At 39.6% G+C, this 26,722-nt stretch overlaps 1 protein-coding gene across 1 annotated transcript; it reads right to left on the bottom strand.

Annotated features, from left to right (window-relative positions):
• Positions 1 to 835: 835 nt before the first annotated feature.
• On the bottom strand, positions 836 to 18,195 carry FAM98B (family with sequence similarity 98 member B). Its single transcript, XM_063332980.1, has 8 exons — positions 17,994 to 18,195; positions 16,991 to 17,139; positions 16,010 to 16,144; positions 15,140 to 15,318; positions 9,064 to 9,144; positions 8,553 to 8,669; positions 6,013 to 6,180; positions 836 to 4,502 (listed from the first exon to the last, which is right to left on the bottom strand). The coding sequence occupies exons 1-8, from the start codon at positions 18,056 to 18,058 to the stop codon at positions 4,143 to 4,145; spliced, it is 1,254 nt and encodes a 417-aa protein (XP_063189050.1). The 5' UTR covers positions 18,059 to 18,195; the 3' UTR covers positions 836 to 4,142.
• Between the last annotated feature and the right edge of the window lie 8,527 nt (positions 18,196 to 26,722).

Below are 26,722 nucleotides of genomic sequence, written 5' to 3'. Positions count from 1 at the left end.
TAGTCCTGTGAGCCTTGCAATGGTGCCTGAGAAAATTTAGGAAGCTAGGTATTCGCAGATTATTCTTGCAGTATTTTAATGGTTGACGCAGTACAGACACTGTTTTGCTACTCACTACTCCAAGCATTACAAAGCGCGATTCTTCATTAGCACAATCTCTTGCTTTTGTTAAGAACGCTAACTGACAAGATTTCACAGGATGACAGCTACATTTAAACTGTAGCGTCTGCACACGCTGGCTATTACACAGGCACCACTGTAGCACCCTAAAGACTTGCTATTCTTGATCTCGTAGTAAACCTCAAAATACCTTCTCTGAAATATGTTTTTACATGGGGTAATGAACAGTCATTCAGCTATCTTCAGTCATCTGAGGGAGGCGAGGGAAGAAGACAAGGAGCGCAGACTAACTACTGCAAACACCATTCCTCTTTATATGGGCAGAGCTGCTCTACAGTCTTGCACATACAAAACAAGAGGTGTTTTACTTCATAATTATAGAAATTAAAAAAAGAAAATTTCAGAAGCAATTAGAGGATATTTCCTTAGTTTACATAAAGACAAAAGTAATGATCATATAGACCTATGTAATTTTTTTTTTCTATGGTAAATTTTAACTGAGATTCCTTAGTAATCCCAGACAATGTTATAGGGATATATTTGTGACATGCACCATCTGTTGACATTTTCCTATATTGTTATCTACAGTCTTCTCCATTTTGGTCAAAATATATCGCTTATTTTTCATTACCATAAAAAGTAAGTTTCATCACTACTGTAAGTCACCAGCAGGAATTCTTCCTTACAATCACACTACACAAGTGATGCAAGTAACTTCAAATACAGTATTTTATTCCTTAGTGTTTACAGCTGTTAACAAAAGTGTCTCTCTCACATCCTGAGAAAATCCCAACCTATTTTTCAATTCTTGATCCAACAAAACAATATTCAGGTAGATATTCACCAAGTGTGAATAAACACAAAAATGCTCACAAATACATATATGAAAAATCTTCTACTTACTTAAAACAGAGTCTTTGAAAATACTTCTTTTTCCAAGACAAACATACAAAATTTGAGAAGTTTAACTCAATTATTTTCATGGTATTATTGCATCTTTTGATAAATTAAAAGCATACATTCTGATAACAGAGGACTAAAAGATACCTCTACGAAATGTGGTGGTGCTTGCTTTAGTTTTCAACTACTGGCTTCACATTTTGGAATTATTTAAGAAAAACTGAAACAGCCAGATTAAAAACCAAAATCTCCAACTTATTTAAATTTTCATCATCTGTTACATGATCTACATGAAGATAATTGAAATATGATAGTGAAATAATTTAGCTATTGTATGTGGCCATGTAGCTGGTTCACTTGATGGTTTACTTCATTCCGAGCTCTCCTGCCCTGATGAGTGTAAAAGCACCAAGGCACAGCCACAGTTACAACAGTTCAACTAAATCAGTGCAACTTCGCGTCTTAAGACCGATGAAATCTTTATGCGTAGCTAAAGCCATTTGATTTTCCTAGCATATCTCCTTGGTGAAGCTAACTAACTGCTTGACTGCTGTTCAGAAATTACTTGTAGCAAAAAATAACATTGGGATGAGCAAACAGAATTTTCTATTAAGGCTTTGGTTGCTAAAAAGTGTTCTCTCTATTCCTTTGTTGACTGACGCTTCACCTCCAAGGCCAGCAGTCTCATTTGGTACGTCATCAATTTTATGAGCTATTCCAGAGCATGAGGTGAAAACCAAGCTCAAAAGCAAGAACACCAGTACTACGCTCCATGAGGGTCTCTCCATAATGACTGCAGAGGCTGACAACAGCTTAGGCCAGAAAGGACTGGAGAAAATAGTTGGCAGAAGAACTATATTGCTAACGGTTGGGTGAAGTTAAACCATTAGTTCAAGAGTTCACATCCAAGCAAGGAAAACTCCTGCCCTTTTTTATTAGGCAGCTGCTGGGACCCTGAAGTATAGGTAAGGCCATATCTGTCACAACACAAGTAGCATTCGCAAGCAGAGGATGATCAGAGAGGAAATTACTGGAGAGAAACTTCCAAAGTTTATCTGGATTAAAATTTCAAATGAAAAGGTTGGTGATTGCTAATTAATAAAATCTGACACAGGCTTCTGAATGACATAATCATTTGATTTTGAACAGAGCTTTACATTCACGCATAAAGCTGCCTATTAAACAGGACACACTGCATGTGTTCCTGAAGATAAAATAACATCTTTAAAGCATACCAAATACGGACACCAATAGGAAATTTGTGCAGAAAAGAACTCGTAACTGTGGAACATAAAAACAAAATCAAATCCTACAGTTCAACCTGCAGTTAAGCCTACGGCTACATACTCAAAGTGCTGCATGGTTTCTGTGCTATGCAATCAACAGACACCCCCAGGTTTATCAGATGCCTTCCCGAATCTGTAGTAACCTGACCCTGATAAATACTGTATTGAGTATATATTTGGGCATCATCTGTTCCACCTCTGTACTCACGAGTGGCCTCACAGCAGGGGAGGAGATCTAAAACATGCTGGACGACAGAAACTGTCTTCTTTAACTGACAGCCCTAAATTTACAGAATTACACAGAATCACAGAATGGTTTGGGTTGGAAGGGACCTTAAAGATCATCTAGTTCCAACCCCCCTGCCCTGGGCAGGGACACCTCCCACTAGACCAGGCTGCTCAAAGCCCCATCCAGCCTGGCCTTGAACACTTCCAGGGATGGGGCATCCACAACCTCCCTGGGCAACCTGTTCCAGTGCCTCACCACCCCCACAGTAAAGAATTTCGTCCTGATACCCAATTTAAATCTCCCCTCTTTCAGTTTGAGGCCGTTACCCCGTGTCCTGTCATTACAATCCCTGATAAACAGTCCCTGCCCATCCTTCCTGTAGGCCCCCTTTAGGTACTGGAAGGCTGCTATAAGGTCTCCTCAGAGCCTTCTCTTCTCCAGGCTGAACAACCCCATTTAATTCTTGTCTACGTGTATTTACAGCAACAATTGTAGGAAAGCTAAGTCCTTCTAGAGTAACGCTGTCTGTGAAGAAGGCACCAACATACCATATCAAGACAGAGTTTCTTTTAAGTTATCAGACCAATTGGTTGGCAGAGTAAGAGAGAGAGAAGTAACTGAGGAAGGACAACTGCTGTGTGAGGTGTCTTATGAGCTGGGCAGTTGGTGATTCCCAAACAGAGAGCAGGTGGGGGAGAAAAAAACCAAACAAACCAGAAACAGTATGTTCTTTCTCGAGAAGATCAGCTTATTCAACCTATATGTCTCAAGGCTCATTCAGAAGGAATATATAAACGAGCTCTTTCCAGACATGATGGCTGCAGAAGTTTCCTGCCCAATCTGATCTTAAAATATTTCTATGAAACACCAATAAAAGGGAGAACAGGTAAAATGAAAATAGATACTATCAAAACTCACCATGACTCTGAGTTTACGGTACACACTCTGACCATAAAATAGTCTCTGGTATACTTATGAACATACAAACCAACCTGATTTTATTAGTTTCTGTAAAATATTAATTCAGAATGTTACTTTTATGTGAAGTTCTGGAAGAGTAAGAAACTTAATTGAATAATTTTGACCAAAGCCTTAAGGATCTTCACATTTGACATTAAAATTCGTTTACACGTCCCACATGAAAACCAGATGAAGAGAAAAAGCCTGAAAGCAGCATTCTAGAGTCTTTTAAAAGTGCTTCCATATGGTTCTCAGGCCTATTTCGTTTTTTCTACACAGCATTTTGGAGCAGGAGAGTGGACATGCAACAAGCAATAATTAGAGAGGCCTGAACATTAAATAATATTTGTTGTTTGTTTAGAAAGGGTTTTATTCAGTTTTCTGAGGCTTATTTTAAATAAAGTGACATATTAAAGAACACCATATGAGCAGTACGAAAAACAAGGACTTCAGTCATCACATTTTAGTATAAAAGTTTTGTTCAGTTAACTAAAGGAATTCAATGACAACATCAGTTGGTCTAATGCAATGATTCATATGATCATACTTAAGTCTAACCTAAACCCAATTTAACATAGATAAATTCCTGATACCAGTAAACACCACCACTATATTTTGCCAGTTACTCTGTTAATATTTACAGTATTTTAGTATCTTCGGTATCCTCCCCCTCCTCTTCCACCATATGGATCACCATAACCTCCCCTGCCACCATAACCTCCCCTGCCACCCTGGAAGCCACCTCCACCCTGGAAGCCACCTCCACCCTGGAAGCCACCTCCACCTCTTCCACCACCTCTGAAACCCCCACCTCCAAAACCACCACCTCCTCCTCCTCCTCTACCCCCTCCACCCCCCCAGTTGCCCCTTCCACCACCACCACCACCACCTCCCCAGCCACCTCTTCCACCACCTTCTTGTCTTTTTTGCCAAGGAGGCATTTCGGGAGGAGGTGGTTCTATCTCTGTTGGTCTGCCTCCACGGTCAGGTACTCTCCCCATCAGAACCTATATGGAAAAATAGGTCATTGTTAGTTTTTTAAAATAGTAATAATAACTTGAAGGGACGCAGGGTTCTTCTATGGACGAAGGCATGCTGTCTGCTCTTCACAGGCAATATTGTTCCCTCAGTCTGGAGCTTGACAGCAGAATTCCTATTTCCTGTCCTAGTTACTTGCCACAACACAACAGAACTCCAAAACTGGTCCCATTTTCCCCCTGTAAAACTGAAATAACTGCAGCTAGCTAGCTTATATATTATTTTTGTGAAATCCTTATGAAGAAAACTACACGCATGTGAAGTATTCGTATCACAATAAGCAATATGCGTATTTCATATATAATATACATGAATATATAAATACATATTCATATAGAAAAGACTCCTTATGATGCGGCTCTTCTATTTAAATTTCAAAGTTCAACTTCCAACCCAATCATCCGGCAAAACCCATAAACTGGCAAACTGATGTGCAACTCCGAAAGAACGCCAGTTTGCCTTAGATTAGAAACTACTGACACTCGGTAATGTCCAGTCAATGGAATGGACAAAATACACAACTCTGCAGTAACACTTTAAAGAAAAAAAAAAAAAAAGGGATCTTGACTTTGGTAGGTATTACCCAGTGTAGAAAGAGAGAGACTGTACTGGACAAAGTTACACAAAACATTAAGTTGAATACCAAAGAGGTATTCAAGTAGGTCGTCGTCTTCTTGTTTTCATATTTCCTAAACTCTCTGTGTGATGAATGTTAACATACTCTGGTCAGTCCCCAACACTCCAATTAACGTCCTCTCAAGAAAAAACCAAAACTTTCTCTGACATTCTACAATAACTAAGAAATTTCAGAATCTTCACGATCAAAATGTATTAAAAGGTATCTAAATGAAGCACAAAACTGTAGAAAAATCTGTAAATAAAGGATTAATAAAAACAGGCTTAGTCACCATTTGAATGGTGAAACTAATGTCATTGCTCATAAGCTTCAGCTTTTATCATACACAAGAAAGCAGTACAATGTTGATTTATTAGTGTAGCCAAACCAAGTGATTTTACTTTGCAGCAAAAGGACACTTCCACAGAAACTTTTGTGATTTATAATACACTGATAAACTAAAGACGCTGGTTTATGAACTGAACAACATAATCCTGGCAACAGGTAGCCCAGGAACTGATACCAGAAAGACTTGCACGTACTCTTAACTCGAGGTGTGCGGTTCCACTGAACTCAAGATGTCACTTAAACACACAGGCACGCGCACGTACACATACACCCACCACCACTGTTCCTTCTCATCTAGACTACTGCTTCATCCTGTTGCATCACTGACTGTCTAATAAGATAAAAAAGAAGTCATTGCAATGTTTACCAGAATGCTGCAAACCTTCCTTCTTAAAGCACCAAGTATCTTGCAAAAAGAAATGAAAGTATTAAGCAAGGAGTACAATTCCAGAATTACTTTTGACAGGTCTGTAAACTCCCACGTCTTTACCACAACCCAGAAAGAAAAAGTATACCTTGTTGATTGCACAGACTGTATTTTCTCGTGTTGATCCACTACTTGTTCTTATGATCTTCGATAAATCTTCTCGAGCAGCAAGAAGGTGAGCTAAGGTAATAGTTGACTTCGGAGATAATGCATAGCGCTTGGGCTGATAGATTCGTGCTATGTCATCTGTTTTTACCTAAACGATAAAAATCAAACACAACTTACTTGCTAGGCATAAAACAGAAACACACTTACCGTAAACCATGTATCGGCCTCAGTAAGTTTCAATTTGAATGCAGTGTGTAATGTCTGAAAATCTAGGTTATCTTAGAAAACATAGTGCCAGTTGTTACGAATTCTATTCATACTGATGGAGCCATTGTACAAAAAATGCTACTGATTAAGTTTAATTGATGCTGAAGCATAGCACCAGTACAAAAGAAACTCTCCTATCCACTGGCACCAAACAGATCCTTTGATGTTTTCCAACATATCTGAAGACTAAAATTTAAGAGTCCACTCTCAAGAGCTTTACATAGAAGTGATCTGTTAAATATGGCTATACGTGATGAAAACAGAGCAGCTTCAAAGTAAGGCCAAATTGTGGAAAAAAATTTAAAGCGTACCAATGCCGCAAAACACTTGTGCAAGCCACGAAAAAGTGAGACTGAGAAGGGGAGAAAATAAGATTTTTTTCCAAACACACTTTGATGTTTCATTTGTTTAACAAAAAAGAAAAATAAATGCACTTCCTGGGAAAATTTAGAATGATCTTCAGAGCAGGAAAAAAAAAAAAAAAATTCAATCTTGGATGGACCAGACAACAGGTGCCGTTGTTTTACATGACTGTTTTGCTAGGCAATTAGTCGATGACTGAACAAGTTAGAAAAAAAAAAAAATCCCTCACAAAAAATGCCACACCATCAAAAGCAGAGAAAGGTATCAATACCTATTTAATGGTGGGAAAAAGAGGCAAGCTAACAAATAAATTAAAAATGGACAACAATTTGCCTCTTGGCTTAAAAAATAAAAATAAATCTGAATTAGATCAATGCCAAAACATTTTCAATCCCCAAAACCTTCTTGGAGAAGTTATAAACAAATATTTCTACAAGAGAAATAAGGAAAAAGATTCAAAATCATAAATAATTTTGAATTGCTACGTAGCCTAGTTATTTCTGTAACTGCATACTATTTCACATCAACAGTCTTTAAAAGACATGAAAATGAATCATCTTACTACTTTATCATCATTAAAAAAATTTTAAAACTATTGTTCTATTCTGAAAATGTATTAATTTTTTTCCATGTTGTTTGAATGGAATAATATCAGGTGACTTAAAATTTAATCTCTTTAAGTAAGTCATCAGTTGACATCAACTACATTTTAGAAGTATACTTTAAATTTGAAAATATACAGTTGTATATATAGCTATAAGGAAGTTATACATGTAGGGAGATCTCCTGGCTTCTGTGAGCTAAATACCCTCCTTTTCATTTCTGGCAGCATAAAAGCATTCACAACCCCTGCAGAAATTAAATAGCGAGCCGCTCCAAAGGAGCACAGCAGCATCTAGACTCATGCCTTCCAGTGATACTTAGCAAGCTTCATGAAACTGATTCTGTCTGCGTATGTCACAAATTGTGACACCAGAAAGACTTGTAACAATCCACACTTTCAGTAAGCTTTCAAAGTTTTAAGACTTATCCATCACAAGCTTTTTACACAAACCTTTGAAAGGGAAGGTGATCTTGCTGCTCAACAACAATAATATCTGCCTCCAGCTTCCCGCATGTACACTTACCAAATTACAAATGTTTTGTGTGTATGGGAGATAACCCTACTCTCTTGGACAGAAACAATACGTATTTGTATTTCAGAAATATCAGACTGGTTAAATCATGATTATTTTTTAATATACACAGTGCTAGGAAATAGCACAAATAAAATGATCACAATTAAAATTATACCAGGAGAGAAAATCCAGAGGAGTGGTTTGGAATTTATAGCCACCTGAAAGATTACAAGTAATCGTGTGCTTTTCTTGTACCAGCTGCTATTCAAATAACCTGTTCAACTGATCATCTGTTTACTCAGTAGCTTTGAATCCAAGATAGGTCGCAGTCACTGTGATCTGACTGTCTTTATGGACATTCACTCTTTGCACCCAATCTACCTATGTTAAGGCCCAGCACTTGTCTTCCTCTTTCATCTGCATGAGAAACGCTGAGGTCCCCTCCTAGTTTGCTTGATTGGAGGGGGGTGGATACAGGAAAGAAAAAAGGGGAGATGTAAACTTATTAAAGTGAGAAACCCCATCAGAGGATGCTAGAATTTATATTTGTGAAGCTATAAACAGTCACAAAGGATGAACTGTGCCTTCTGGTCAAATCCTTCCCCTTCCTCAATATCTAGGAATTGGATGTTACAATCCGAGATGAGAAACTGGTTGAAAAGAACACAACAGTAAGAGAAGTGTATCTACGTGTTATGTACATTCAGTAGGAAGACCTGGGGAACTGTAGCAGACTCCCACCTACAGGAAGCAAAAAATACAGCAAGCTTACCTTTGCTCTATCAGACCAGCCAAACGACTGTACTGTCACATCTAGCCTCTTCATTAACATACGACGGCGACATTCATACTCACTGCGAAGAGCATCATTGATTTTTTCCAATCTTTCCTGCAGTGTTACAACCAAAAATCCAAACATTCAAATCTATTAACTTGCAGAAGTCAATTCACAGTTAACCCCATTCAGCAACTAAGATGTCTATCCCCAGGTGACCACTACAAACTACAACAAATTAGGGGTACATCTGTGTAGTGTTACAATAGTATGTATATACAAAATATTTTGAAAGTTAGTAAGCGCATGAATCAACACAAAGTCTGTTTTATAACATTAATTCTGGAAGTAACTGATCAGTATTGTTAATATTTAACAATTGAATTTTAGCATTAATATTTAGCAATAGAACAGTGACTGTAAAATGGACAAAGTTAGATGAAGCCGTATGCATTAATTTTGACCATCCTGTTAAATACAGAAAAGAAATGGAGAGACTTTTTTTTACCACTTGGTCAGAATTCAGAGGTTTTGTTAGCAGCGATTTCCCCACATGGTTATTTTGAACTTTTGAGAGAACGTCCTTTATCTGAAACAAAACACATACTTCTTCTCAGAACACAAATGATATTTACATTTATTTCAGCACAATTTGCTGCAATCACAATTTGCTACTCGTAGGATCAAACATAACGCACTTGTTGTAGCAGACTCATAAAACCAAACACGCATCTTCTAGCTTATCATCCATTACAAAAAGAACTCCATCCATTACAAATATTTTATGGCACACCACTTTTCCTCCCAATTATAATAGAACAATATCTATATGGCAAATTTGTCAAGTGCATATAGGCAGTAGACTACTTAAATTACTCATTTTACTTAGTAGTAAGCAATTACAAGAAAACTCATTACAAGAAACCTCTACCTCCTCTTCTTGAAGGAACTTCCTTTGGCACAGCTCTTTTAAAACCATTATCATCAACGCCCACAACGCTCGTACATAACTTTCCGGCCAACTGACTTTTCAGCTGGAGCAGACTGCATGCATGTTATTGTTCCTGCAAGTTTTGTACAAAGTCTGATGGGGAGAAGAACTACACCTTCATTTGCTTTTGTAAATAATTACGGGGAACCAAGTCAAACAAGACTAAAACTATAGTTAATTTTCTTTTACATGTCGCAAGGAAGGATTAAGGTAGTGCATGATCTACAGTAAAACCTGTAGCTGAGGACAGCCATTAGACACATTTGCAAGGATCATAAGACTTCATGTAGACACGCAGGCATTTACATTAAATTTATCATAAAGGTATGGTTCAAAGCTCACTCTTCCAGCATTATCTTAGTCCATCTTGTCAGAGTCTGATCTCAAATTCTGTGTGAAAACCAAGGTGTATATTTTATTCTTTTTACATCACCTTTGGGAAGCACTGTGGCAAGTTAAAAACACAATACCCCCAGAAAAAGTCTGAAGTAAAAATTATTGTGCAGTGAGCAAATTATGGGAAAAGTGTTTTGACTCAGCAGAAAAGACAGCCTAGTAGTATCTGAAAAGTGGCCATCTAATTACTGTAATATTCCCTGCTATAATACTCCATCCATATCAAAAAAGAGGTTATAATAAGGGGTGAAGTCCAGTTCCACCCTGGACTTCCTAAACTCCTGTTTCTCTACTAATTCTTGCTTCTTTGCAACCTTTCTTTCCTTTACAAAAAGCCCTCCAGGGTTGTCTGATTTGTCTGTCTTCCAAATGTAGCCAACTTGTTTTGGTTTTAGTGAAGCATGTATAGGATGCCTCTCAACATCTACTTCAAAATTCAAAGTTACCTAAGTACAAACTATGCTTGAATTTAAACAAATGTCTGAAGAATCAAGAACTAAACTTAACAATCAACAATATAATAAAATCAGCATGACAGCAAGGGATGAAGAAATCAGTAATTATTATAGAAGAAGGAATAAAGAGCAGATGAATTAAAGATTGTATTAGGCAACAGGTGTCTACCCATATACCATTAAGGTTGGAAATACAACCTCAAAGGTTCTAATGAGCTGAAAGAAGAGAGTCTATCAAAATGAGATTGTCTGCTGTAAAAAAACAGCACGACAAAAACAAAACAATTCCTCAATGTAATTTATAGCTACAGAGTGAAAGAAAATCTGGAAACCAGTGATGCTGAATGCTATCTAGAGATTAGAACTATTGTAAGTTTGCAGCTGCAAGGGCAGCTAAGAGGTAAATACAACACTGGGCTCCACATACAAAAGCAATGACAAGCTGATCGCAATTAAAAGACCTAACCCAGCACTGTGTACTCCTGATTTCCATAAACTGAAGAATGAAAGGAAGTTTAGAGAGAACAGTCAAGGAAGAGGATCAGTGAAAACCAGAACTAGAAGAAACAAGGGCAACTAAATGAAACTGCCTCCAAATTTCTGCAACCTTTTCATTCCAAGTTAAAGAGAATACCTGCTTAATTTTATCCAGTGACAGGTTTATTAATCAAATAACATTTAAGGAGGAATCTTTTCACTGGTGAACTGGTCTACATTCATGTTTGTGACACATTGTAAAGTCACGCCCGATTACTGAATCTCCACTATACTCCCTGACACCCATCAGCGGGACTCTGAGGGCATAACCTGCACCCACACTGCTGAAATAAACTGAGCTGTCTTACAGTTGCAGAATACATCGTCCACTCCTGACTAACGACAGCGCTATGAGCACAACAGCTTTGACGTACACCTCTCTGTGAGAGGACAGGAATGTAGCTGATGTGAGAATCCACTCTATAACCCCCATTCCTAAACACAACAGTTGCCTAGATTAAGAAGGATTAGCAGGAGTTTAAAAAAAAAACATCACCACAACCCAGAAAGAAGTCTCTATGTGTAAGTGGGAACAATACCAAAAGCAGTGCCCAGATAAAAGAGCAGTGAAAACATACTCATAGAGATGTAAAACAAATTGTTAACAGCAAAATCATCCTAAAGTTCTCATACACTCAGCTGTAAAAAGCACACCAATTAACTAAAAGCTAGATGGAGACAAATGTATTTGACTATTTGACATACTGTGTAATCAATGACCTTGATAACGTTAAATATTCATGGGATTGCTTTGGAAGTTCACACACTCTAAAAATAGTTCAAAACAAAATCAGTTATTGGATTTGCGACAAAAACATTGACTTCAAAATCTGCCATTTAAAAATAGACAGTTATTCCATTGTTACCAAATAAAGCAGATCTTCATGTACTGAACATGACATTTCTCATCTGTTTTGTAAGTCTATACTCCTTTAAAAAAATTTTAGCCCACACTTCACTAGCACATTCCATATATTTATTAATTATCTTTACCCTTTGTCAAAATATAGCAGTAATTTTTATGTTTAACACCATTTGCACAGATAAACATCGTACATGCAAGCACTTCCAGGGTTTCTAAGATTTTGAATCTTTTTTTGGTCGTGTTCCCTGCAACTACATTGATATTTAATGTACAGGCACCATTATGCCTGCAAAATTATTAAAAACTAACACTTAAGAGTAACACACTAACTTAAATATGAATAAATTCTAGGAAGTATTCCCAAATATTTTTAAAGATATTCTTCTCATATTTCACTTTAATGTTATTTTAGCTTAGTTTTAATTTCTTCGGTAACCCTTTACAGTTTCTTTTCATTCTCTACTCTTAGGGGACTACTTTTCACATATTAGAAAACAAATAATGTAGGCAAAAAAATTATAAATTTTTTGAATAATATTGTATTAAGAAGTCTTTCAAATAAATGGTATTAGAATTTCACTTTGTTATTGGTGTGAAATTCACACTATCTTCACTGGAAAAAAGCCAGACGTGAGCATGAGTTACAAAGTAGAACACTGGCATAAACTTTTCTGAATCTTTGATCAATGTTTATTTAGAATTTATGGGGGTTTTGGTAAATTTCAGAATGCCTCCCTGAGTTACTCTTTGTAAATATACTTTACAAGGGAACAGTATCTTAAAAAAAACAATTAAAAAATTACTATTAGTTTTTCAGTGCTATAAAATAAAATAAAATATATTTAGTGGTAGGAGGCTATAACACTGTCAATTCATCTCTCATGTTTTCTTATGTATGTTGGCAACTACTACCTCAGTTTATTACAGGAGATGTAAATTTAAAAGGTACTTCCTGTGATTGCGTATTCAAAGTTTGAGCTATTGTAAAACTCGTAATCTAAATGAAGAAAGCAATCCTGATTTTATACTAGTCTTTCAAATAAACTGACAAATTATTAAAAACAATCAATGTTCTAACGTTCCATACCAAAATACAATGTGTGATCTGTCGCTTTGGTAGACTGCTGCTGCACAGCCAAACTATTCTCAGAACTATTCCCACAGCTACTGACAATGCTGAAGATGCTAGACAGAGACAAAGAGTAGACATGTTGGAACGCTGCAGATAAATTTGTAAATTCAGGAAAAATACTAGATTAGTATGTAAGTTTCTATTGCAAATGATACAGTATAATGCTAAAAACCAACAGTGCAATTTTACACAGAACCTAATTAAATCAGAAGCAACAAAATATTCGGAAAAAGAAATTGATCAATTCAAATCAATTCTGTGAGAATATAAAAAAAAACGTAACAAATGGCACTCTGAAAAAAGTTTTTACAAAACCAATTAATTCCAATTGGTGGCATCACTGTTCTAACACAGCTACATCTACAAATATAGGTGTCTAACTCTGTACTGTCTCAAAATAACTCTGAACCTGTCCTATATTAAAGGGATGAAGGACAACAGAACATATAATAGAAATTCTACAAAATCTCCTTAGAGGTAGGAAAAAATTCCTGTGTTTGTAAGGGATGAAACACGCAGAGCACAAATTACACTATTAGTTTGGAGTCTCAGAAGATGAGCAAACTAATTTTGCCACCTTTCTACGCTCTGGAGTGAGTACAAGTGGTATAACCACTGTGGAACTGACAGTTCTGAAAACCATTGCAAAAAAGCCTAGGCAGTATTATCAAAAAAAAAAAAAAAAAAAAAGATAACACGCTTTAAAGATTTTGCTCATTTTAGTTCTTATGAAAGTGTAACAGTTTACATAAACTGTAACAGTAACACCCTACACAACAATTCAAGCCTGAGATCCTATCTGAAAGGAAATCTCAGACTTTGCAAAAGATGGCAGATACCAGGAGTCTAATAATTCAAAGAAAACTTTCTGGAACTGGCACACCAGGCCTGGTCTTGCTGTCCTACAATTGCACCAGTAGAGTCCTACCCCTTTAACGTGGGATGAAACTAAATCTGTACCCTAGAAGCGAAGTGAGCAAGGAAGGCCACTGCCCATGGCTGCAACCTACAAACCCCCGTGGATGGAAACACAGCTAACACCCACAGAGGGAGATCAACAGCACGTTTCAATCAATTAGTTACAAGCTGGAGTTCTGACATTTTAATCCTCAATAAACAGTACTAGAATTGTTTCTTCATCCTTTCAAGACTACTTAATGGAAAGACTGGATATAAGGATTTTATTAAAACTAAATAGATCAAGCATAGTTAATAGTGCGGAAGTAGTCATTTTCCCGGATGCTGCTTTTTATAAATGAATCTATTAAAGGTTTTTTCTTGTCACGTACAGATGTAAGAAAACCACGCAAGTAACAGGCCCTCCACCCAAAACCTCTGAATGTTCAGCTGCCCACCAGCCGATGAGAAGAGGAGGAGGAGGAAGGAAAAAAAAAAAAAAAAAAAGCATAATCATGTAAAATTATTAAATTCAAAGACTCAGCAGGAGAGGAAGATTCATCCCACGTATCTCCTATAATTCTTAAAGGGAATCGGTCTCCCACTCTCTCCCCAAATACTAGGGAGAAATAAAGATCAAAACTTTTAGCTGCCTAACAGAGACAATAAAATTCCACCCCAAGAGCCTATTTACATTCTGCAGTGAGGAAGTCAGATTAAGGGTCACATCAGTGAAACAAGTTAGAAACTGATGATGGGACGCAACTGAAAGAACTATCCTGTTGAATAAGGTTAAAGTTGGATTATTCACTGGCTATTGGTAATTCAGGCATTTTCATCCTCTTCTGCAACTAAGGAAATGGCACTAACAAATCAATACTTGCAATTAAGAAATTCACAAACTAAAAAGCAAAAATTTGAGTTTTGGCTATTAAATTTAAATACATTCCAGAAACGACTACAGGTACACAAATGCACAATCAGTTATTATCCAAAGTCTTCTGCTTGCTGCAGAATGCAAGCCATTTGAATGGGTAACCGAAAAACTTTCTTCTACTCACACCGTAACTTTGCCTGGCAGAGTATGCCTCATCAGGTACATCGCATCCTCAGGGAAATGCTGAAATACTTCATCTCATAACTAAAACAGTTTAGCTTAAACACTAAGCTGGCTTTCAGAGTAAAAATTTCTTTGCGCTTGTCAGATAGGGCTTTTATGGATGAGACTGTTGGGCTCTTAACTGTAAGATGAATGCTTACAGAGATAATGCTTATAGTTTAACAATACAGAGAACGCGTAAAAGCCCATACCTTTTGTTCCGCATTGGTTAACAAGAGAGGAATATCAGAAGACGAGGAGTTTGGCAGGCCCAGAGCATCGCAAATAGCTTGCACTTCCTGATAAACTTCATTGTGCTTTTCCAAATGACAGCCTTTAATTTTCTTGCTGTGCAAAATCTTTAAAGCCTGAAGTTCTGTACTTAGAAATACTAAAGAGAAAAGTGTCATAATGGCAGATTTAGAGACACGTGAATATTTCTGCATCCACTTTCTCATATACAAATACAACATATACATTTACAATGAGACCGTGATAAAAGGGAGACTCTTTCTCAGTTCTGTCCTGGACAGGTCAGTATCAGTTTCCCATTCTTTACCTGAACTAACTCTCACCTGACTTCCCACCTTCAGTCTACATATCGTATTTAACTGCTTAACCCACATCTGCCACCAGACCTCTAGTTCCTTGGCTAGTTTCATATTATCACACTGGTTCCTGCTGCTACTTCTTTGTCCAAGTCCAGCTTAAACCTAGACTCAATCCTGCTTTCAGCACCTTCAAATCACATAGCATTTTCTTTTAAGTTGCCCAGAAACCTGTGAAACACAGGAAGCAAGGTCTCAGTTTCAGCTGAGCTGAAACTGGATCAAGAGAGGGATCAGGAGGCCTCAGCAGGTTGAGCCATACTTCACAAAGAAATTTTAGTTTCTACTAAAATAGTTTTCTAGTAGTTTTCTACTTTCCACTTCTGGACAAGTGAGCCAATGCATGCTCAGCTACATTGTAACAATTGTACACATACACTTAAATAAAGAAGTATTTAATGTAAATGGTACAATAATGATAGAGCATTCATGTAAAATACTGTATTATAAATGGGAAAAATGGTTAAAACTTACAGAGGAGTTTAAGACAATCTTCTTTCTCTCTTAATCTGTCCTTGATGTCTCCAGATATAAGTGATGAATATGGACAAGCCATTTCTCTCAGAAAGCCACTAATCTCAAGCTGGAAGCTCTCTATATCTTTATCACCTATGGGAATAAATAAATGCAAAGCTAATGGCTTTTTACAGAAACATCAAACAGTAATCTAATTTTCTTAATGTATACATTTAAATTGCAGGTTTCAATAGCCCAGACAAAGATTTACCACCTACCACCCTAGTAAAATTTTCCCTCTTCTTAAAGTACTACTACATACAAGCAGACAAGCCTTTAATAGCTACAGCAATATTGTACTCATGCTCTGAACGAGAAAGTGATGCTACAGCAGTCTTTGAAGACTTGAATGCAAATGAACATCACTAGGAAGCGAACACCTTATGTCACAAAACAACATATCATTGTAATTAATTTTCTGATGAACAAGTTACAGGAGTCATGAGCCCATTATTTTCAATGGTTGGTTTTGGTTTTTCTACTTTTTTATGAAAACATAAGCAATACAAAAATCTCATCCAAGTTCCAGCACTCAATAGGAAGAATCAGGTAGCATTAACGGGAATCTTATGTATCTACACGCTGTGCTGAATGCAACACTACACTGGACCAACTAGCTGAAAATACCAGGCACTGGACTTTAAGCCATTAAAATACGACTGCATGCAAGAACCACTCAAAGGATGTATGAATATACTTTTTATATTTACGTAGAGCTAAAAAATAACCCCAAAGGACCTTTTTTTTCCTTTTGAAAGAATCTTCACAGGACAAGACCTTAATCTAAGAGCCACATACATGCAAATATCAGCCTCAGCTTGGCTACCTTTCAGCCATCTTCTAAACTTCAACACTGTAATTTCACGATTAGCTGAACAACATGATTCTAAACCCAGTGAACAAATACTAAATTGCTTTAACAAATTAACATTCATATACCATCTGCTGAAGTGATGCTTTCTTCCATATTACAAAGTGACTTTATTTGGGAACCTAACCAAACGCAAAGCTCAAAAAATTCTGGTGAAGACAACCCATTTTCTGCCGCTTTGTTCAGGGCTTCCTCCTCCAACAGGGGACCCGTGTACCTGCACAGAGAGATAAACATTAGCAACAGGACTCAAGTTTAACATAAAATATACACATTTTTGATCATTTTACCATAAGCTGGTTAGTAACTACACCGAAAGAAATTACTATAAGCCGGTTAGTAACTATGCTGAAAGAAATTAATCTTTGTTTTGTCAAGGAATGATTCAGACTTAAACACACCAAAAAAATGAGTGGTAATTTCTAAACAAGACGGTTTGTCAGAAAATAGAGGGCGGGCACTTTCACATATCACATGTGTGTGTGAATAGAGAGTTTCACGTCTCAATACACACCAAACAGACAAGAATTCAAGTATTAATCCAAGGGTTTAGTCAAACAAATTTCCTCCCATCATTAACAACTCACTGCCCTAGAGTCCTGGCGACAGGATAACTGAAAATTAAACTAAATTTTACACCGTTGCTGCTCTGGGCAGCCCAGCCGGTGCCAGACCCGGAGGCCCCGCGCTGGGGCTGCCCCGCCAGCCCCCCCCTTACGGCCAAACGCCACCGCTTTTCAACCCCCTGCACCCCAAGAAACGCCCAGGCAGCCGCGCTTCCTTCGCCTTTCCCCCCATTACGACCGGGGCATGCCCAAGGCCGCCGCCGTGACCCCGCTCCCCGGCCGAGGCAAGAGGCCCAGCCCCGGCCGCCGCCGCCCTCCCCCGGCACCCGCCGGAACGCGGGGCCCGTCCCTCCGCCGCCCCCCTGGCGCCGCGCTCCGCTCCCCTCCGCTCCCCGCCTCCGGCCCGGCCTCCCGCCCGCGGGGAAGGAGCCCCGCTGCCCGCACGGCCGGGCTCCCCTCGGCCCCTCGCCCCACGAAGGGGGCGCGGCTGCTGCTCCCCGAATACCCCAAGGCCTCCAGCGCGTCCAAGATGTCGCACTCCATCTTCGGCCCGGGCGCCAGCTCCCTCATGCCGGCAACCCGGCTCCCCGCCGCCGCCGCCCGCCGCGCCGTGCTGTGCCCTCCTCAAACCGGCCCTCCGCAACCTGCGCCCGCCGCTGCGTTCCGCCGCCGCAGGGCCCGGGCACGGCGCGGGGGAGCGGGCTGCCCCCGCCCCCTCGCCCGGCGGCTGCTCCGAGGGGCTGCGGGGCCGCCCGGTGCCACCCAGCCCCACACGGCTGGAGATGGCCCTACAGAGGGACCTGGACAGGCTGGATCGATGGGCCGAGGCCAATGGTATGAGGTTCAACAAGGCCAAGTGCCAGGTCCTGCACTTGGGTCACAACAACCCCATGCAGCGCTACAGGCTTGGGGCAGAGTGGCTGGAGAGCTGCCTGGTGGAAAAGGACCTGGGGGTGTTGGTCAACAGCCAGCTGAATATGAGCCAGCAGCGTGCCCAGGTGGGCAAGAAGGCCAACAGCATCTCAGCCTGCATCAGGAACAATGTGGCCAGCAGGAGTAGGGAAGCGATAGTCCCCCTGTACTGGGCACTGGTGAGGCCCCACCTCGAGTACTGTGTCCAGTTTTGGGCCCCTCGCTGCAAGAAAGACATTGAGGTGCTGGAGTGGGTCCAGAGAAGGGCAACAAAGCTGGTGAGGGGTCTGGAGAGCAAGTCTTATGAGGAGTGGCTGAGGGAGCTGGGGTTGTTCAGCCTGGAGGAAAGGAGGCTGAGGGGAGACCTTATCGCTCTCTACAACTACCTGAAAGGAGGCTGTAGCGAGCTGGGGATCGGTCTCTTCTCTCAAGTAACAGGCGTTAGGACAAGAGGAAACAGCCTCAAGTTGTGCCAGGGGAGGTTTAGGGTGAGTATTAGGAAAGATTTCTTCACAGAAAGTGTTATCAAGCATTGAAACAGGCTGCCCAGGGAAGTGGTGGAATCGCCATCCCTGGAGGTATTTAAAGGACGGGTACACATGGTGCTTAGCAACATGGTTTAGTGGTGGTTTTGGCAGTGTTAGGTTAATGGTTGAACTCAGTTATCTGAAAGGTCCCTTCCAACCTACAGGATTCTGTGATGCTGTGACCTTCTGTATAGGCTGGCCCTTGCTGTCCTCCCTTACTGATGAGCGTCCAAGCTCTCTCACCCTTGTCGTCTGGCCCTATGGCTGTCCCTGCTGCCCTGCTCCGGATTTGGCCCCAAACCACTGCCCACCGCAGCCAGCTCACCCATTGCCTCCATCAGGTACCAGCCACCTGGAGAAGTACAGGACCCGGAGGTACCATGGCCACCCTTTAGGCCTCCAGACGCGGCTTGTGCCGGGGGAGCCAGCCCTGCTACCCACAGACCCTCACAGCGTGCTCCACACCTCCTCTGGGACATGGTTAAAAAAGGGTTGTTAGGCCTGGACCTCTGCAGTATTCCTGGGCAATCTCTCTGAATTTCAAACGGTGAGATTCTGCCTGAGGTGCTGCAGAGCACGACTGGAGGGCCCCCATTGCCCCAATTTTCTGCTGCGGGCCTGGTGGGGACCAGCTCCCAGAGCCTGGTTGAGCTTAAAATCCAGGCTGTTTATGATATTTTGAATAAATTACAAAGGGAAGCTGGGATGTGGTGGGTTGTGCTGTACTGACACACGCAGTGGTACTGGCTATGAGCATGACCAGTTGCTCCTGCCTAAGGAGTGCAGGGATTCCAGCTGGATGCGGCCGTCATGACAAAGACCTTGGAAGTGGCATACAGCTTTGTAGCCTGTGCAGGATTGCGTACTGCGTGCAATAGAGTGGGATGACCCGCTGTGTCTCGCTGAGCATGTCACTTTTCAGTCCTGTGGCCTGCAGGGATTTCCAGTTTCAGTACTATGAGACCTAGTAACTGCAAAACTAGAAGGCAGGTCTCCCAAAACATGTGACTTTGTCTGATGTTTGATTTTCTTTTGTCTTCTATTTTGAGATGTCTAAGTTCTCATTTCCAAGCTTTTCTTAGTGACAGCAATGTTGAGAGGGAGACATAAGCTAGTGCCAGCTTCATTTGTCTGTTTGGTCCCAAACTACCCCTGTTTTATCTGTCACTCACAGCCACTTCTGGTGAAGCATCCCCCAAATTCCCTCTAAAACAATATTGCTACATTAGCTCCTCAGATTTTTTGTTTTCATCTAGTTTAGCTGTAGAATCCTATCTTTCCTATTAGCTAGAAGGAAAATTCTGCCTTTTTTTTTGCTTTTAACCGGTATTGTCTTATACGGACCCTCAGAAAATCCAGCATCTGAATCTGTGACGAAGACTTGTAAAGGCATGCAATCAGATGGAAGTAACTACAACATAGATATTCTTAATGAGTGAAATCTCCACAATTTTTGAAACAAATATTTTGAATTATTTCCATTTAAGAGAAGACGTGGCTTCATTGAGTACTAAGCTTTAAAAAGAAATGGGAATCAGGACAGCCATGACATCCTCCTGCACACATGGACAGAAATCTAGAAATGAAAAACATTATTTATGGCAGTCGGTGGAAAGACAAGCATCTTAAAGTCTAGTAGCCTTATGCCAACCATATGATGCACATCAGTGCCAGTAGCTCAGTGGTCTCTTTCACAACTCAACTGTGTCTTGCTCCATGACTGAGCTTTAACAGGACTTTTGTTTCAAATGGGTTAATGTAATAATTTATCTAATTGAAGGAGCATACATCTGAGAGTGGAGATGCTGAAAATTCTTACTTCTGCTTAAACAACATTAATGTCCAATTAACAGAGTGTCCATTTAATAGAGGGAGAAAACACGATATGCAGAAATAGACAGAAATAGCCACTTTTCTTTCCCTTTCTTTTCTAAAGATGTATCTTTATGCTACCCATAGTGAATCATCACTGTACAGTTGTTCTGAGAAACGGAGTAGTTTTCGTATCACACAACAGTGCATGCTAAGAAAAAGAACTGGGACCAACTGGAAGTGAAACTAGCGTAACATGATATATTGAAACTAAAAAGTAATCTGGTAATTTAAGAAGTACTGTGTGTTACAAGTAGGTGGCAGCACTATTCCCTGGGTCTTGCCCTGTAAATTTTCCTACATGCCATAAATGTCTTTTGCTAATTTATGTTACAGGACAATACATAAACTAGTAATTTCTCCTGCTGTCTTTTGATAACGCTGCATATATATGATAGCCAAGAACGTGCATCACTGTTTTAATTGCACAAGATTTTTTTGAAAAATCCTAACTTTATAGTAGAGGTATTACGTATATGAGGAAGTACAAGTCTGGATTTCACAAATTGTGCCTTGAGACCCACAAGTGAAAGACATTTTTGGTTGTGATCATATCCTTAGGTTGCTTAACACCTTCTCACAACTTTGCCATTCATTCAATCCACAACTTGCTCCATGTCAATTCCCGAGTTTCCCATCTCAGGAGGAGGAAAAAAAAATTGTGACAAAGCTGGCTAAAAAATATTTAGTAGCAGCCTACTCCCACAGGAGTGGATTTTGCCTTTGCCCTGTGCCCTTTGTAATATACAAACAAGAACACCAAAAGAAGAGGTCTCAGTATACAGCCATTACTTTCATGTGAAAGGCATATGTGGCTTCAACTATGTCATCAGCGCCCTAGAGTTTTTTGGTTTTTGGCAGGATTTCTTTTTCACTAGTTTGACAGTTAGCCATCTCCCTCAGCTGTCGGGTAGGTCCTGGTGCTCACATGAGGAAGGAGTAGAAATGCACAGCCAAGTTTATAAAATTAAGATAGCACTGGATCAGCAATTACTTGAAGCAACCTGAACAGATACGAAATGACATCTTAATTGAGGATGCAGCTGCAGCTCTCTAGCCCTCTCTTAAATATATTGGAAAGCACTCTTGAGTTGAAAGCAAGGTGAAGATAGGAATTTGGGGGTTAGGTCTTCCGCCAATTCATATTAAATCTCTACAATTACAAGTTGCCTGTAATCTTACTAAAAACCAAAACGCATAACTCGGTTTTCTATTGATGTTAAACTCAGGTAAACCTCAACCACTTACCAAACTACTTGTATGAATATGACAGGTCATATGTTGTTATGCTATTCAAAACTGCTGGAGAAGTGTTCCTACTGCCAGGCTTGCAAATGCACACCGGGTCTTCTCAGAGAGCCTAATGGCAAGGGTGGAGTGGAAGGGTCCTGCTTACGGCTGCAGCAGAGCGGTCACCTCCTGGCCTCTGCCCTGCCAACAGGGCAGGCTTTTGGTTGTACGTGGTGCGTACAACCAGGTGTCAGCTCCTGGTAGGGAAAGTGAAACTGCCCACAGATTCGCTAGCTGCACGTTTCGAAAGATTCAGTTGCTTTGTCCTTCTCACGTGCAGCACAGGAATAAAAAACACTGATCTCTCGAATTCAAATGATGAGGAGACAGACCTCCCCTGCAGAAGAGGTGCAAATAATTTGTAGTACTAAGAAATGGTTAGCAGACAACTATTGACCACTAGAGGGGATCATAGGAGTGGAGAAGGAATTGAACATACTACATAATAAATGCTTTTCTGCAACACAAGCCTGCCTACGTGCAATGGTGTACTGTGTGTGCACAGTTTAAAAATAATTGAGAAAAGACAGAACTTTATGCATGCTTAAATACAAGAAGCTTATATTAATTGAGTTTAAACAGATCAATAACAGGTTTATTTGTTAAAACAAAATAATTTTATGCAGTTTTTTTTTCATCAGTTTAAATTAATACAGGTTTAACCTGTTCAACTTTTATCTATAAAAACGTACTAGCCATTCTTTTAACCTATTAAAAAATAGGCACTGTTCTTCAGACTTGCTGACATTCAAACAAGTGAGGCTTGCTTGTTTAAAAACCAATGTTAAATTGTTTTTAATCCTTCTATAAACTCCTTCTTATCTTTACGGATGATTTGGGAGTACCCGGCCCAGGCAGCATCAACTTAATTATATCATTGTGGAACCAGACTGCAAGTTAAAATTGATCTATACATAAATTACATCAAGCTTGCAAATAAAGTAGGTGTGAATGATGGGTATACTAACTTCACTGAACCTGAACGTATTTATACTAGCTGCAAGAATCCTGCCCATCAATTTAAGGGCTACCCTACTGAAATTGAAACTGACCTCCCATCATAAACATTTGATTTCGAAATCACCCTTCTAACATCTCCCAGACCAAACCAAGCCACCTGAAGTAGTGACATTAAAGTTTTCAATCCAGATTGAATTCTCTTGAGAAATTATGCACAGTGATTAATTCTGCAGAATGAGAATTTCAATTTCTTGAAAATGGACTGCTCTCAAACTAGTTTCTCAGGGCACGTGTTTCTGCACAGATGGTGGGGAGAGGTCAGAACCTGGCAGCCATCAATACCCTGCACAATGACTGCAACGTACTGACCAGTCCTCTTTTTCCAATACTTGTCTAAGGAGACAGTGGCTCTTCATTGTCCTTGAGCTGGAATAAAACAAATAAGGCACAGTCTAGGTCTGTAATGTTATAGACTTAATTGCAGATAGCTGAAGTTACTGAGACTTTTGTCATTTACTTTAGAAGGAGTAGGTGTGGGACCTAAATATTTTAGTGAGATGTGCTTGTACCTTTTAGCATCACTGATAAAAATTAATAATTCCTTGCAGATGAGGCATCTACATTTATTTGTTTCTGTTTTTTTCTAGTGGTGCATTACAAGAGAGGCGTTATGACTGTTGAAAGAACCTGGCTTCCTTTTTGTGTAAGTGGAGTCTAACACTGAATATATTAATACACAACAATATAGCAAGAAAGGTGTTGACCAGCAGCAGCTTTACAAAAGGGAAAGCTGAGCGACTCATGGAATCACCAGCACCTTTCTCCTCTGTCAGGGGTTTCTATTTAGTTGTCTTCTCACTACCAAGATAGTCATTACACTGTGAGGACTATTTACTTCTGAAGTTTCTCATGGATTTTTTCAAGGAGAAGGTGAGAAGATGGTTTAGTCTGTAGGTGCCCAGTAACCATTTGTTTGCAGAAGAGGCTGCTGAGTACGGGTCATAATTTTGTGGACATTATTCCATTATGAATGAGACTGAAGCCTCAAACTAATGCAACATAAGTGAGCAAAAAAAGACAGACCTGCAGTAAGTCTGGCCCCTGCTACAGCAAATGTTCAGCCTGGCAGGACAAAGCAATGAATATTCCAAATTCATATTTCTCATTCTTTTAAAAATAAACTGTGCCCGTTTTGCTCTTCAGACCATATGGCATGAATCATTTCAGTGAAGCATTCATCACATCATGATTTACACTGACATTATTTCTTAGAAGTTAAGTGGTGGGGCTTCACTGTGAGGAGCTTCATGTATTACAGCCGTTCTCTTTCATTTGTTTGACTGAAAGGTAACTTTATTCATCTCAGCTCAAAACTAGAGTTACAGAAGTGAAAAACCAAGCACAAAGTGTTCCTACTTTTAGGTTTTCTGGTTGAAAATTAATCTCAAAATGTACACAAACTTTAATTTTATTTTAAGCTTTTATAGTCATGTTTGATGTAGTCATAGGTGCCTGTTTGATGCTTTTACTGTTTTCATTTTAGGAAAGTACAACAGAGAAAAGTCTTATGATAGTTCTTATGCAAATACTGATTTAATTAAAATATGATGAATATTTAAATGGCGAAGAAGGTATGTTACCAGGTGTGTGAGTTGCCTGAGAGGGATTCTCTGAGGTCGGAAACCTGCTACTGAATCCCCACAGCCTATGCCAATAACTCTGGAAGGCTGCAGAGTTCCCCAGGAAAGTGTATGTGCAAGGGCATCACAGGTGCTATGCTGCCTCCAGAGGGAAACCTGGCATATAGATTTGCAAAAGCTCCCTCTTTCAGCTCACGACTCTTTTTTCTATCACTACCTGTTTCTTTATTACATGGATTTGCCACAGTTAAGTGAATTTTATGTGATATTTTCCCTCTATTAGCTTCTTTCTGACGAGAACAGAAATCAGAGAAAGGAAGATCTTTTGCACATAGTAAGACAAAAATGATTTCTCTGCTAGTCACGTACACAGTGTGACCTTGGGAAATCGCTTAAAACTCTTTGTGCTTCAGGTCGAAAAACCAGTGTTGTCTGGGTAGTAAAGATGTCAGACCAGAACTTAATAAATTTAAGAAATAATAATCATCGTCATACTCTCCTCAAGTGATAAAATGTAAAGTATCAGAATATCTGTCCCAATTAAAATAAAAGACGGGAAACACGGGATATTATTAAGCGATGGGAGTAGTTTACTTCTAAAAAAAACCCAAACCCAAATCAAAACATCATAAAGTGGCAAATGTTGGGTCTTGAATGTAAAGCTGAGATTTTCAAAGTATGAGACATCCATTCCACTGGGGCTTGACTCACAAGTCATACTTCACAATTTGTAGCAAAACTGGATTCTTAACATATTGGAATAAAGATTTTTAACAAGCTTCCATCTGTTAAACCAGCAAGTTGGCTTGGTCTGATCATGCTTGCTGTTTTAATAAATAGCCAGCATCATTTTTCAAACCACAGCTTTCAAATTAGTGTGGAGGATTTCAGCTTGCACTGGTTGTGGCCGGTCCTGAAAGGTTTACATTGCTTGTACGTTTGGAGGAGCCTGCGCCACAAAGAGGGCCCAACCTCACGGCCCGGTGGCTCGGAAGAAAGGCATAGCAGTGCCATTTAGGAAGGGTGGGCTGAGAAGTGACCTCAGGATAGCCACTTCCTTGACTAATGGTATTGCAAATGAGACGTAATTGGTCTCAAACAGGAAGGGAGTGAACCACTGAAGTCCGAAAGCAACTCCCTGTCTGGAAGGTGTGTTTGCCACAGGAAAAAAAAGCTACTCTGTTAGCATGGGAAAATGAACTGAGGGCATATTTGTCTTTTTGTTGTTTTTTTGTTGTTTTTTTTCAACAGCACAAATGAAAATGTCAAAATGTCAACAAAGAAGTGTGCATGAAGTGAAATTCTTGCTTTTCCCTCTCTGAAAGAACACACACTTCTAATTTAAAGGCTTCGATAGTGCTACACAAGCAGTTTTCAGGGAGCCTGGTAATGGAAAGGCTTCAACAAGCAAGATTAGAACCCAACATTTTGCATTCTCTGACAGAAATTCCCTTCTAGATAGGGAATTAAGCTTCAAATCAAAGGGTGACCTGAATGTAAATCAGTATAAACTTGTGATTCTGAAACTGTAAGTAAACAGGTACTCACCTCCTAGCACCACAGGCATGCTAACTAGGAAAGTTAATAATGATGTATCAATAATGGGTACTTATTGATAATCATGTTGTGAGGGAAAAAACAACAAACTTACCTGGCTAACACATTTATCCCAGCACTCAGTACTGCCAAGTTGCCTTTTCTTTCTATCACTGTATGTAAGAATAGAGAAAATTAATTCAATATCCTAAATTGTTTTCTCTGGACAACAGACATCAAATTAATAACCTGTTGTCTTTATGCTCATTAAAAATGAAAACTGCCAGAGTTTGTGGGTAACATGACTAAAAGAATCTGAAGAGGAGAGACGCAACAGGAGGCTGTGAGAGGGTGGGAGAAGGGACATTTAGGGTGTGTATATATATATATACATATAATCATTTTATATATTAGTGTTAAAGGTTAAAGCAAAGCATCAATGAAGTTAAGATGAATGCTTGTGGTCCAGAGTAAAACATTCAGAAAGCCATCAAAAA

The sequence above is a fragment of the Chroicocephalus ridibundus genome, chromosome 4 (genome assembly GCF_963924245.1).
Source record: "Chroicocephalus ridibundus chromosome 4, bChrRid1.1, whole genome shotgun sequence".
Classification (NCBI taxonomy): domain Eukaryota; kingdom Metazoa; phylum Chordata; class Aves; order Charadriiformes; family Laridae; genus Chroicocephalus; species Chroicocephalus ridibundus.
Note: the sequence above shows the minus strand (reverse complement) of the source record. Positions and strands in the feature narration are given on the sequence as shown.

What these genes read in the sequence shown, in the direction of transcription:
- FAM98B (XM_063332980.1), bottom strand. Translation starts at nt 18,058, where the DNA reads ATGAGGGAGCTGGCGCCCGGGCCGAAGATGGAGTGCGACATCTTGGAC. An exon ending in AAGCATCACTTCAGCAGATG is followed by an intron (nt 16,145 to 16,990) that starts GTATATGAATGT and finishes TTATTCCCATAG; the next exon opens with GTGATAAAGATATAGAGAGC. An exon ending in TAACCAATGCGGAACAAAAG is followed by an intron (nt 9,145 to 15,139) that starts GTATGGGCTTTT and finishes GTTTTGTTTCAG; the next exon opens with ATAAAGGACGTTCTCTCAAA.